Source organism: Serinus canaria, chromosome Z (assembly GCF_022539315.1).
Source record: "Serinus canaria isolate serCan28SL12 chromosome Z, serCan2020, whole genome shotgun sequence".
NCBI lineage: Eukaryota > Metazoa > Chordata > Aves > Passeriformes > Fringillidae > Serinus > Serinus canaria.
This window is the reverse complement of record NC_066343.1, coordinates 68364276-68376833: the sequence shown is the minus strand read 5'-3', so window position 1 is coordinate 68376833 and position 12558 is coordinate 68364276. Positions and strand designations below refer to the sequence as shown.

Sequence of the window (12558 nt, the reverse complement as noted above, 5' to 3'; positions counted from 1 at the left end):
TACACTTCAGCAAATTAACAAATGCACTGCACACACACCCTCAATATTCAGAAGCGCAGTGAGGGTGAGAGTTGGAGGAAAAATGTAAAAAATAGGAAGAAAAGTACAAGAGAGCTTTCTCCTTCAGCCATCACAGAAGCTAGGGAAAGACCACTACCCTGAACTGCTCAAGCAAGACCTGGCTGAAATTAAAGCCCCAGGAGTCAATCATATTTTGCAACTGGTTTCCACACAAACATAATTTTACCACTTTTGAAGAGCTTTCATGCATCTGCTTACTGACCAATCTGTATCTGTTTACCATCCTGCAACAAACATGCATGAATTAGCCTCAACAACCATTCATAAATTATAGCAAAATAAGGAACAGCGAGGTAGAGCCCAAGTGAGACCTTTATTATTCCAAGTATTTACTGCAGGACAGTGTTCCTGTAAAACTTTCAAAATTCTGCTGCTCCTTTTTCTTCTCCAAAGTAGCAAAGAATGTTCTACTGCTTGTAAAAGCTCTCTATCATTGCACAACGAAGGATGAAAATTATGGAGAGTTTTAAAAAAGTGACGAGGTGAGCGGAATTAAAGTTCAACTTCCCTATTACTCTGCAAAGGACTTTTAATTACATCCAATAAAAATATGATTAGGTTTAAAAATAAAAGAGAACTAAGTATAAAATAATAGTGTTCCACTAATTTTACTTTTCAAAATTAATGTTGCTGCTCCTTCTATTTTTCTTCAAAGAAATGTCAGGCAGAAATATCAAACTGTCCTCAGGGAAAAATCACAGCATCTGAGATTTAAGAAGAATCCCATGCTCGAATGAATTACTGTACTACTATTCACTAGGGAGCAGTGTATTATGAGGAACAATGTAATAAAAGGCTTTTTTTAATATTAGAATATACCTCTATATATCAACAATGGCAACAGTGTCCGAATAGCTCCAACATCTGACAATTTGTAACCAGGCATCCCACCAATCTACTCTTTATGACAGTCTTAACTATACATTTTCTAACACAAGGCATGATAAAATAGAGTTGCAAGCATGAAGAGCTTCAGAAATTACTAAAATACTGTATGGCAAGAAATCCTGTATTAGTAGAAATTATTAGCAGGTAAAATGGTCCACTGGATAAGGATAATCAGAGAGAAAATATTCCTAGCTGCACCAGAGAGTTATTGCATGACCTTGAGCAAGTCACTTAATTTCTCTAATTTTCCAAATTTTCCTATATAAAATGAAAAAAGAACAGTGATGCTTGCCAATTATTGCACAGACATAAGGGATCTATGTCAAAAAGCATTTAATTATTAACAGTAATTATTAATAATAACTTCTAGCCCAAAGGACCTGGAATCATCTCACAAGAGCTTCCCCACTGATATGGCAAAAGCCTGCCAAAGGCCCATGTGCTCCTCCTCATTTTTACAGCCACTCTGTAAGAAACAGATTTCCAGAGATCCTGAAGTGTTAGGGTCAAAGAGTAGGACAAAAATCTCCTCACTTTAATTCAACCTATTTTTACCTCCTTTGCCTTTGAGAATGTAACTAGCACTGGAATGAAACTTAGAAGAAGACTTCTGCTAAAGCTGAGAAACTTGCACTATTTCAACCTATCCTTTCAAGGAATAGGTAGAATCTGAACAAATTAAGGAAATCAAGAAGTTTGGCTAGGTAAGTAAAAATTACACAGGCAAATCACTACCAACAGGTTTCAGCCACAAGATCAGCAATGCACCTTTAACATGGCCTTCCATTCAAAAGCTTACCTCTGCCAAATAATATGCACTACAAAGATTCATACCAACAAAGTCTGTCATTTCCAAACGCAGAATGTGTTTATTTGTAGCACTTGATACACACAAAAAACAAAATCCTAGCCCTGTCGTTGGGTTATTATAGAAGTACTGATGGTCATGAAATTTTGGCCTCCGTTCTAAATATGTATTTAGGGGCTAGAAAGCAAGGAAAAACCAACCAGACTGCTTTTTTCAGCAAGAAAAATTACCTTGTGCAAATATTCAGGTTTTTAAAGCAGCTCTACATTGCTTGATGTTAATTAGAGAAACGACTCTCTTTAAACTTAATGCATTTTCAGGTGATGCTTCCTCTTACCTGGCAAGTTCTTTAATTAAGTTTGCAATGCGTCTCTTGTCCTCAGGACACAAATCCTTTAAAGAAGCACTCTTCATTCCTCCTTCATTAGTGCCCTGAAAATTTAAAGTTACATTTCAGAATGCACTGTTTAAAAGAAAGCAAATATTTCATAAGCTATTAAAAGCATTTCAAGACCTAATAATTAGAAGCTAAAAGTAGATCAATTCCAACTGGAAATAAAGTTCCTATTTTTTAAAATGTAAGTACATTTCAATGAAACAAATCACCACATTTTGAAGAATTATTTTAAGGTATTTGTAATTCAAATGCAAGCTGCTTGGTCAATACTAAAACATGCTGGGTAAAGTTTTAAGACTTGATTCTATACTAGATAAAGAGGAGTAGGTTCTCATGGAAATCTAGTGCAGCAATATCCAAATCCAACTTCAAACTTTATCATACTAGGATCATAACACAGGGACTAAGAAAAAAACATGCTGCCTTAGCATTTATGACCAAAGCATACAAAACAAAACATTTTTAGCAGAGAGTACATCCCTTTTTTCATTTTTCTAATACAGAGAAAAGCACATACACCTTCACATGTGGCTAGTGTCTGGTTTTACTGGCTTATTTGCTTATTTTTTAAATATATACTGTATTTATAAATATATATATATATATATATATATATATATATATAAATATATATATATATATATATATATATATATATATATAACGAATCTTTTTTTTTGTAGATATATTCTATACTACGGGGGGAAAAAATATATATTTGTATATATATATTTACAAAATGAGCAAATAAGCCAGTAAAACCAAATATAGCCTATACTACTAAATATATGCTACTTCGGTAAATAATATTTGTCAAAAGAAGGCTGCAGCAGAGCGGAGCACTTCGGATCTTTCACGCATTGCCGGGAAGGCAGAGAATCGCTGCACTTTCCAGGTGTGCCCACCAGAGGGCACTCTGCTGCCCGGCATTCCCGACTTCGGCTGTTTCCGCGCGCAGGAAACGGTTCCAAACTGGTTTTTTTCACCAAAAATTCCTGTGATGGGGTATTCAGTTCTGCAGCGCTAGTGATAAGCACGAAATAGGAACCCGAAGATAAATGCAGCAATAAGAGCCAAGCTGTTCTGTCCAGGATTTTGGCAAGTTTCAGTATGTCCGCTGAATGTGCAGGAGCTTCAGTTTATACTTTTACAAACCACCCCCCCCCCTTCCAAGTGCAGTGCTTTAGATCAGATAAAAGAATGCCACCAGATGCCCTGAAGTTTGGCCAAGTCAACACAATAGTGCACAAAGAATACAAAGCCAACACTGGGCTTCTCTCATTATCAGTAAAAGCAGCTGATCTACACCAGAGAGGAAGTGACACCTTTCCTTCTTAGCTAATTAAACAGCATCTTAAAAACAATTAAAGAATAATGTCCACTACAAAGACAGGTGATGTCTTCACACAGACTCATGTTATACCTGTGTGATCCTTCCTTTTAATTTCAGTGTATTCTTCTTAGGGGCAAGGGGGAAAGCAATTTCACAAGGCAAATTTCAGCACTTTTCAAGGGGCATTTGATTTCACAGTTTTCTTCCCAAACATATGTCACTCACAAACAAAGAGAGAATGTCTAACTTGACTGAATTCAACTAAACATATGGTTGAAGGAATTTCACTTCGCATGCTAAAAAATGTGTGACTTTTTATTTTAGCAGACAGATGATGAAACTTAATAAAAATGAAAAGTTACAGTCCTCAAAAAAGAGAATGAAGCTTGATCACATTAGTGAAGGGGATTTTAACAGAAGGTTTCAAAAACTACTACCCAAACCGATGTACATACTGTTAGACAAACCTTTGTGGGATGAAGAGGAAAATCAGTTTTTTTCAGTCACCCATAGGTATGCAAAGATGGCACACAGGAAATTATCAGAGGCAGACTTGTACCATAACACACATCAAAATGAAGCTGTGGAATAATGCACAGCAACAGCTCAACCACCTAAAGAAGGCAACAAAGGAGGTAGAGGCCAAGACTATCTCCTTTCCCCAGATTTCTGTCCTTTCTATACAGTTCAGGATAGAAGACAGTTTTAGAACTCAGTACAGGGAAGATAATCTCCACACCTTGGAAGGTGATAGCTGCATGACAAAATCATGCAGAATCACGGAAGAGACCGCAGCAGCTCACCTACTCCAGCCTAGAGCATTTTACCCAGAATTATGTCCAGGCCAGGCTGGATGAGACTCTGAGCAGCCTGCACTTGTGAAAGGTGTCCTTGCCCATGGCAGGAGGGCTGGACGGGATGATCCTTAGGGTCCCATTCAACCCAAACCCTTCTATGACTGACTCTATGCCATACTAAAGCCATCAGCTCTCCCTAGACATGCACACAATGCTTTACAGAAAGTGAGTTGCCTTGTTGATGAAAAATCCATGCAAAAGAAGTTCTTCACTAACAAGTAAAAACATGTGTTCTGTTTGTTTTAAGTATTCAGAGCTTATCTTCAGAGCACAAAGTTTCCATAAGATCTGGCACAGCAAGCGAAAAACAGCAGGTTTAAAAAGACAAAAATGAAACATAGCTTTGAACACATCTAGTTGTCAATAATACAAATGCAGACTCACCAATTAAGATTTCACATATCAGGCATTATATTTAAAAAAAGAGTACAACAAAATCCATGTATACAATGGCTTTCACAAAAAAGGAGTAAAAACTCTCTAGACAACAAGTAACGCAATCAATGCACCATTCAACAAAACACATTTTAATGTGGCATATGAAGGCATCTGTGAGGCAGCAGGCTTGTAGATACTTATGAAGAGATGCTTCTACATAAAGACTCTGCATAATGGGGGCTATTTGTGGAATTTATCTGCATGGCACTTAACAGCATCGTTTGCAAAGTAGAGGTACATACCAGCCTCTAAAAGCAACTACCAATAAACAGAGAAAGGGAAATATACACATCCAGAAAAAGCCCTAAAAATTAATACCAGTTTAATAACTAGTCCTGTGTCATGCTGAAGGATTCGAAGGGCAATGACACTGTCAAAGCAACAAGAACTGAGTAACTAACCTGTCTTCACATCAGAGTTTTGAACCTACATGTCCAAGACACAGCAGTTATTCAGCACACAGAAGGCAGAGAAGGACATCTTAGATGAAGAACAAGATTTAACTGCTTGATAATAAAACAGTGATGCAGAACCAGACAGAGGTTTTAGATCCTGCCTGCAAATGGGAAGATGCCAAACCCCAGTGATTTACAGCCTGGCCCAAGATGACTGCTAGGCAAGAGATTCAACTGTACTCAAATGACTTACAAAGTCATTGTACTACACAAACCACATTAGAAAAGTGGCATCTCTCAACAGATTTCATCACAGCATCTGTCACAATACAGAATCACCTTCCAAAGGAAACCCCGCTGCTTTGGAATTTCTAATGCAAGGAACTGTAGAAACACATCACCTAGTCTCACAGGAGGAGACTACAAAATTCAAAGCAGTTGACATCAACTGACAAAGCTACTTCTGCTCAAATGAATTTTGAACTTTTACTATCAAAAACAAAAAGTAATTTTACCCTTCTAACATGAGCAGGCACAGCAAAAAGGTCCCTAAAATGAGTTTTTACTCAGGTAATTTCTAAATGAGATGACTAGAGCAGTGAATATTAATAAACTGAACAAAACTTCTTACATGCTTAGCTATTAAAGTATAGGTTAGGCACTACCCAGGGCTACATGCACTGCCACTGTACAAATACACACAGACAAATATAAATAATATGTTTTACATAGCCCCACTTACACACAACTTACATAAATTTCCACATTCAGCCTTTGTTCTCTTCAGGTGATAATTTCTGCTAGAAAGCCACCATGTAAAGCAGGCAAAAAGTGTAAGAGACTGTAAAAATAATACTCTAAAACTGTTTAAACATTTTCAATCTGATAATTTTCAGCTGTTTTTTCTACAATGCCCACTCCTAAGAGCAAGAAAAATTTGCTTTTACTGACCTGCTGCCCTGTCAGACCTCCTGTACCTCTATCAGGGTCCATGGAAACAGAAGCAAAAGCTACAGGCACCTTCAGTTCGGTTTGACCTGTTTGATATTTTGGCAAACACCTTGTTCTTAAATTTCCATTTGTAGACACTCCTGTAAGTGAAAGACAAGCAGAACATGCAGATTATAAAGTGAAAAGGGGCCTTATTCTTGCCTTCCACAAAGGCAACCTTGCCTTAGCAGCTCTTTTTTTGACAAGAATGAGCACCTCAGGAATAGGTCTGCAGCTCCCCTGGCCTCCCCCCCATACAAAATTTCAGCAAGATGAATACATCAGCAGAAAAAGAGGTGCATGGCACTGAAGCACACCCAGCCACAACGAACATTTTGCAAATTCTGAAATGCACATTATGTCTTCAGACTGAAGTTCAGCGCAAATAAACTGTGTCTGAGTAAGATGCAAAAGCATAAAATTGAGCTTCTGCTTTGATACCCAAAGACAGTAAGGAACCAACCAGCAGTAAAGCTGTTAAAAGCACCACTCATATAATAAAATACCACTTTTTCTGTTACACAGCCAACCTACTGATGCTCAGGCTGTTTGTTCCTTTCAGGACCAGGCAAATGAGTAAGGCAACACTGCAGTGCACACTCCACAGATCATTTGTCAAACACTTCCTGCCACAATTAGAATTAGATCACCACTACGAATGGTAAGAACATGAAAGCACTTAAAATCCTGATGCTGCAATTACAAAGTGCCAACACTCACACTAACACTAAAACCTCCCAGGACCAGATTAAAGCCCATAGCTACTTGGTACTGCCTCAAGGTTTAATTTTTGACTATTCAGAAGTGCAAAAAGTTTTGAATAAAAAATATTAACTTCATACTAGCAGATCAATTACAATTCTTTGGGTAATTAATTTCAGAAGTGTACCAGAATTCAAGAGAAAGAACTAAATAATAAACTCTAATATCTCCATGCTCGTACACAAGCAAAACCAATGGTCCTGAAATTCTCTTTCACAGAAGTGGTAGAAAACTTCCCACAGTGAATCAGTTTCCATTATTTCCATCATTTAGGATCACTGCTTTCTTTCCAGGGCTCAAAGAAAAACAATCCAACATCACCTGTTTTAAAAATCTCTGCATGTCTTTTGTAGTTCAACAGAGATGTTTGGCCACTAGTCTCAAAGAGTACCCCAAACCTAAAGAGTACAATTCCTCAAAACTTGTAACTCCTGGATGACACACACACAATTTTAGTCTAGAGTTAACCATCCCCAGATACATTTCCAGGACCTCGTGTCACTTTAAGAGCTGTGTTTGAAAACAATTAAGAGAATTCTGAAGGGGAACTAAGAGCATTCATCTTTTCCCCAGTGATGTACACAAGTATGCACTCAGTAAATCAAGGTCAAAAGAACTAATAATAAAAAAAATAATTGCTTTATCTGTACACAATGAATCTTCATTTCAATTGATATCTTCAAAATTTACAAAAGACCTAACATCTCTAATGCTTCAACATTCCTTGGAGACCACATTAAAAATTCAGCTTGCCTGATAAACTGGATAAAGCCACACTGTACCTGCAACAGAAACAACTCCCCTGGAACTATTCATCTTACACAGTATGCTTATCTAAGCAGCAGAGCATAAATCCTCTGCTATAATCATGTATGTCCCATTACAACTTATGATGACTGTCTACCTTACACACACTTATGTACACAAACCACACACCTGAAAAGACACTGCAAATTTTATCATCCACAGGAAAAAAAATCTTTGTTTATGTCTATTAGAAAGTCATACCTGAAACAGGTGCCAGTGGATCTTCTTCATCAGAAGCTGCATGTGGCTTTGTTAAAGGAAATAAAAAGAGTGCAAGCTTATTTTACAGTCCTTAAACAGGACTGTAAAATAAGTATTTGGTGTCTTAATTTTGCATAGCTGTTGATAAGAAAACAGTCAACATTCTGGGAGTGAGAAAAGCAAGGAAAACTTGGTAAAAAAAAAATCACCACAAAGATTGCTAAAACAAAAGGCCTTACTCCTTCTTCACTGTGCATTAACTTTCAGCCTGTAAAGATTATCTCAGAGGTCACCTTTGCAAAAGATCTCAGGGACCAGCGCCAGTAATTGCCAGGAGCAATTACTAAGATAATGGACTAATAATATTTATTTAAATTTAAACAGTTTATATGGAACATCTGAATGTGTAGGGAAAGCAAATTCTGAAATAGTGTTTATTGAAATTGCAATGAAATCAATTTGGGCAATAAAGTCTAAGAAACATAGATGAGGATAAATGCAAAAGGTTTTAAACTGGTCATTCTCATCTGATCATCACATGATCAGTAATACATAAAAGCTTGAGGGCTGATTTTCTTTAACTTTCAAGAACTTTCAAATATGCCAGAGGTTTAACTATTGAATTACTTGATCACAGAAAACACTTTAAAATCAGAAACAACAGGGCACCATATTATTTATGCTATTAGCAGTCATTGTGACTGTTAGCAGTTGCTGAACTTGAACCCCTGCCTCCTAAAGCCACTAAAAATAGGACTCAATACAGCTAAGGGAAGAGTAAATCATACTGTCTTCCTTAAAGGAGCAGTTTCATTTAGCTGAATGTAAAGATTGTTATACCACACAGTCACTCCCTGTCCACCTCCCTGCCCCAAGTGGGGAGGAAAAGCAGAGAGAAACAGTAAACCTCATGGGTAGAGATAGTAAAAGCTCAATAACTGAAACAAAATAAAATAGGATAATAATACTACCTGCAACATAAAGGGAAGAGGGAGAGAGAATTAAAACCTGAAACAAACAAGTGATGCACAGTATAGCTGCTCACTGAACAATGCCCAACCCTTTCCCCAGCAGGAACTGGCAGCTCCCAGCCAGCACTCCCCAGTTTATGTACTGGACATGATGTTCTGCTGTGGAATCTCCCTTTGGCCAGCTCCTGGACATGATCCCTCCCAGCTTCTTCTGCATCTGCTCGCTGGCAGAGCATGGGTCTCGCAAGTCCATGTTTTGGGTAAGCACTGCTGAGCAACATCCAAAACATCAGCATGTTATCAGAATTATCCTCATGCTAAATACAAAACACAGCATACCAAGTACAAGGAAAAGAATTAATCCTGTTCCAGCTGAAACCAGGGTGAAACTGAAGTGGAAAACAAAAGCACAGGGCACAAAATTCTCCTCCACTAAGTTTTGTTTATGCCCCTTTACTTTCCTCAGCCTTCTATGGTTGGCCAATTATCTCAATTGTCAAATTTCTACTACTACTCAAATTTCTACTAATTACTCAATTATCTAATTTCCATACTGCTAACAGATAAATGCATTTAAGGTTCTGCAGCTGCATGCATACAATAAAGGAAAATTGTGGCAATATTTCAGTGACCCTATACAAACTCTTGCCTTCACTAAAATTTGATTCTGAGAGAACCATCTGAAAAACTTACTTTAGTAAATGACCACAGAGTGAAGGATATTAGGAAAAGTCTAGGAGTTTCCCCCTGTGGACAGCAACTTCAATCAACACCCACTGTCCATCACTAATCTGGTACTTGTCACACTGGAAGGGCCTGATCACAGGCTCACTTGTGATCTTGTTGATGCACTTTATCACTCGTATACAATTATCACTCATCAGCCTCACACCAGTTTAAAACCACATTCAGTGAGTAGTGCAGTCAAAGCCAGCTCTCTCTACAAACACTGAGAGCATTTCTGTTCTCACGTGTGAGCTGCAGCCTGCCACTTCCAGCTGCCAGAACACACTGCGGGGGCATAGCGCGAATGGGGCGAGGAAGCTGAACAAACTCCATGAGGAAGGCACTGTGCGTACCCTCTTTTCAAAAAGCACCAAGATGGATCAAAAGTCCAAGTCTGGATCACAGCCCAGCCCAAACAGCTGTGTCAGCACAGCCACAACAGCAAGCTGCAGGGTACTGAGAAGTGTATGTTCAGCTCACACTGCTTCAGGAAACAACAAACTTCAGCACAGGCAGTTCCTGCTCAACTGACACACAGTTAATCTGTGTGTCAACACATGGCTATAGGAAATAAAAGTATCTGACTAAACAACATCCTGCTTTTAGAGTGTGCCTCTGGTATTGACAGCTGTTGTGGAGAAATTCCTAGTAGCAGGATGCAAAGACTAGTCAAAGTTGTCACTATTCCCCCTCCCAGCTACCAGGACGACTCTCCTGGTGAAGCTTTGCAGCCCAGTGTATTAGAACTATGCAAAGTTAGAGCAGGCTACCTCAATCAGCTGGACTAAAAAATCACAATGACTCAGAGGATGATTCATAAGCAATGTCCTTGCCTCAGAGTAACAGACTGGGGACAGCACCAGCATCAACTTTTTAACATTAAGCCACTGCCACGTGCCTCCCAAGACTGCCAGTAAGGCAGGTGTAGTATTATAAGACGTGTACCACCACAGCTAAAGTTCAGTGAACAGCAGAGAGAGGCACGGGAGAAACTCAACACCTGGTACAGCTCACCTATACAACCTGCCTTCCTGTGCTGAGTCAATTCAACAAGGATGGAGAAAACTTCAGTTTTCCAAATTTATTAAACCAGTCTGCCAAATTCCTTCTCTTTTTTTGAAAGCATACACTACCATTATTTTTAAATTGTGCCATGTGCTTCTCTAAGAATTTAAACTTTTCCAAGGTCAGAGGAAACACTGTCTATTCACCAAAACATGTAGAATAGATATGGTTGTCAGAAAAATATCATGATGCATGAGGCCACTGCTGGGCTCTATAAACTATATTTAATTATAGGACACAACCTATTGACTGATAAAAATAGCCTGTCAATGTAATTGCATCAACACTTCCACAACTGAGCAGAGTAGCGACAGTGGCAATAAATCCAACATGAGCCACACACCTTCATCCTATTCACAGCACAGAAAAAGTTGTAGACAATCTTTTTTACTTTACATAGATAGAAAATCATAACAACATGCTCCCTAAGCAGGCCTTGGGATGATGGTTGGCCCGTTTCACTTGCACATTGTCCCACAGAGTGTGCAGGCAAACATAAATAAATGAGCACAGACACATACTCTTCTTTCCAATCTCTTCCAGTTGATGCTGAAATCCCAGTCTGACTAACAACAGTGCTTCAAACCCCTCATAACTGGAACTAAACTGTCAGCTTCTAAATTTCCACCAGGCCAGACTGTCAGTTCTACCCCAATCAAGTCGCTGAGCCTCCAACTCAGCCACACAAGCCCAAACACCAATGGCAGCTCTTGCTTCTCTGAGCCACACAAGCACATCTCTCCATAACCAGGCTTGTACAGGCTGAGCTCCCAACACCACGGCCACCACCCACACCATCTATGTGTCCAGCCCCACGTAGTCTCCCACAACTAGAGAAGCCTGCAGGTCCTCTGCAAATGAAACCACCCCGAACCTCACACTCATCCCTCACTGACAGAGCCCTCCAAGCCCCACACAGGCTCACCCAAAATGTTCTGCTTGTAGTCAAGTTGAGGTGCCAGTCACAAAAGACACATTTCTTCCCTGGTCAGCTTCTAACCTCAGATTCAAAGAATCACAGAATCAATCAACCTAAGATCATCGAGTCCAACCTGTGACTGGACACCACCGTGTCAACCACTGAATGCCAGGTCCAGTCTTTCCTCAAACACCTCCAGGGACGATGACTCCTCCACCTCTCTGGACAGTCCATTCCAATGCCCAATCACCCTCTGTGCGAACAAAAGCTTTCTAATGTCCAACCTAAACCTCTCCTGGAGCAGCTTAAGACTGTGTCCTCTTGTCCTGTCACTTGTGACCTGGGAGAAGAGCCCGACTGCCACTCGGCCACAACCTGTCAGGCAGTATAGAGTGCGATAAAATAGCTCCTGAGCCTCCTTTTGTCCGGGCAGTTCAACCTCATTCTCTCTACTGGTTCCCTGGCAAGCTCCCACAAGCTGAACGCAACTTCCACATTTCCTATATATTTACTTGCCCCGAGATTTCACAGCTGGGTCACGCTGAAGAGGACTTACGACCCTCCCTTCTCTCCTACGTCACTTTTCCTTTGAAATCCCGCGTAACCCCTACAGATGAGGCACATACCCAATCCCTCTCCCCAGGCTAAGCCCCCTCCACACACGCCAGCGGAGCCCTCACATAGCCTCTGCCACGGCCACAAAACCCCACCCGACCCACAGCGCCGCATCGGTTCTACGCCAAACCCCTCGACAGGCCGCCCTGCACGCCCCTGGCGGGCTCTCCCGCCGCTGTCCCCTCACACCGACCCCCAGGCAAGGATACAGCTCAGGGCCCGGCGAGGACCTCCACCCACACCGGCGGCCGCCGCCGCCATCTTGAAACAGCCGCCACTCCCCGCATACCCCCGCCGTCCCCCCG

The 12558-nt window shown here is 40.2% G+C and overlaps 1 protein-coding gene across 2 annotated transcripts in view; it reads right to left on the bottom strand.

Annotated features, from left to right (window-relative positions):
* Positions 1–12558, bottom strand: part of KIAA1328 (KIAA1328 ortholog) — a 171602-nt gene extending 159044 nt beyond the window's left edge. Inside the window, exons 1-4 of one of the 2 annotated variants that reach the window (XM_018920086.3) lie at positions 12463–12558; positions 7958–7993; positions 6149–6288; positions 2115–2209 (exon numbers count right to left, since the gene is read on the bottom strand). In XM_018920086.3, coding sequence (XP_018775631.3) covers positions 2115–2209; positions 6149–6288; positions 7958–7993; positions 12463–12514 — 323 coding nt within the window. In that variant the 5' untranslated portion in view covers positions 12515–12558. The remainder of the gene's footprint in view (positions 1–2114; positions 2210–6148; positions 6289–7957; positions 7994–12462) is intronic. The other variant, XM_050986599.1, reaches the window with a different exon arrangement.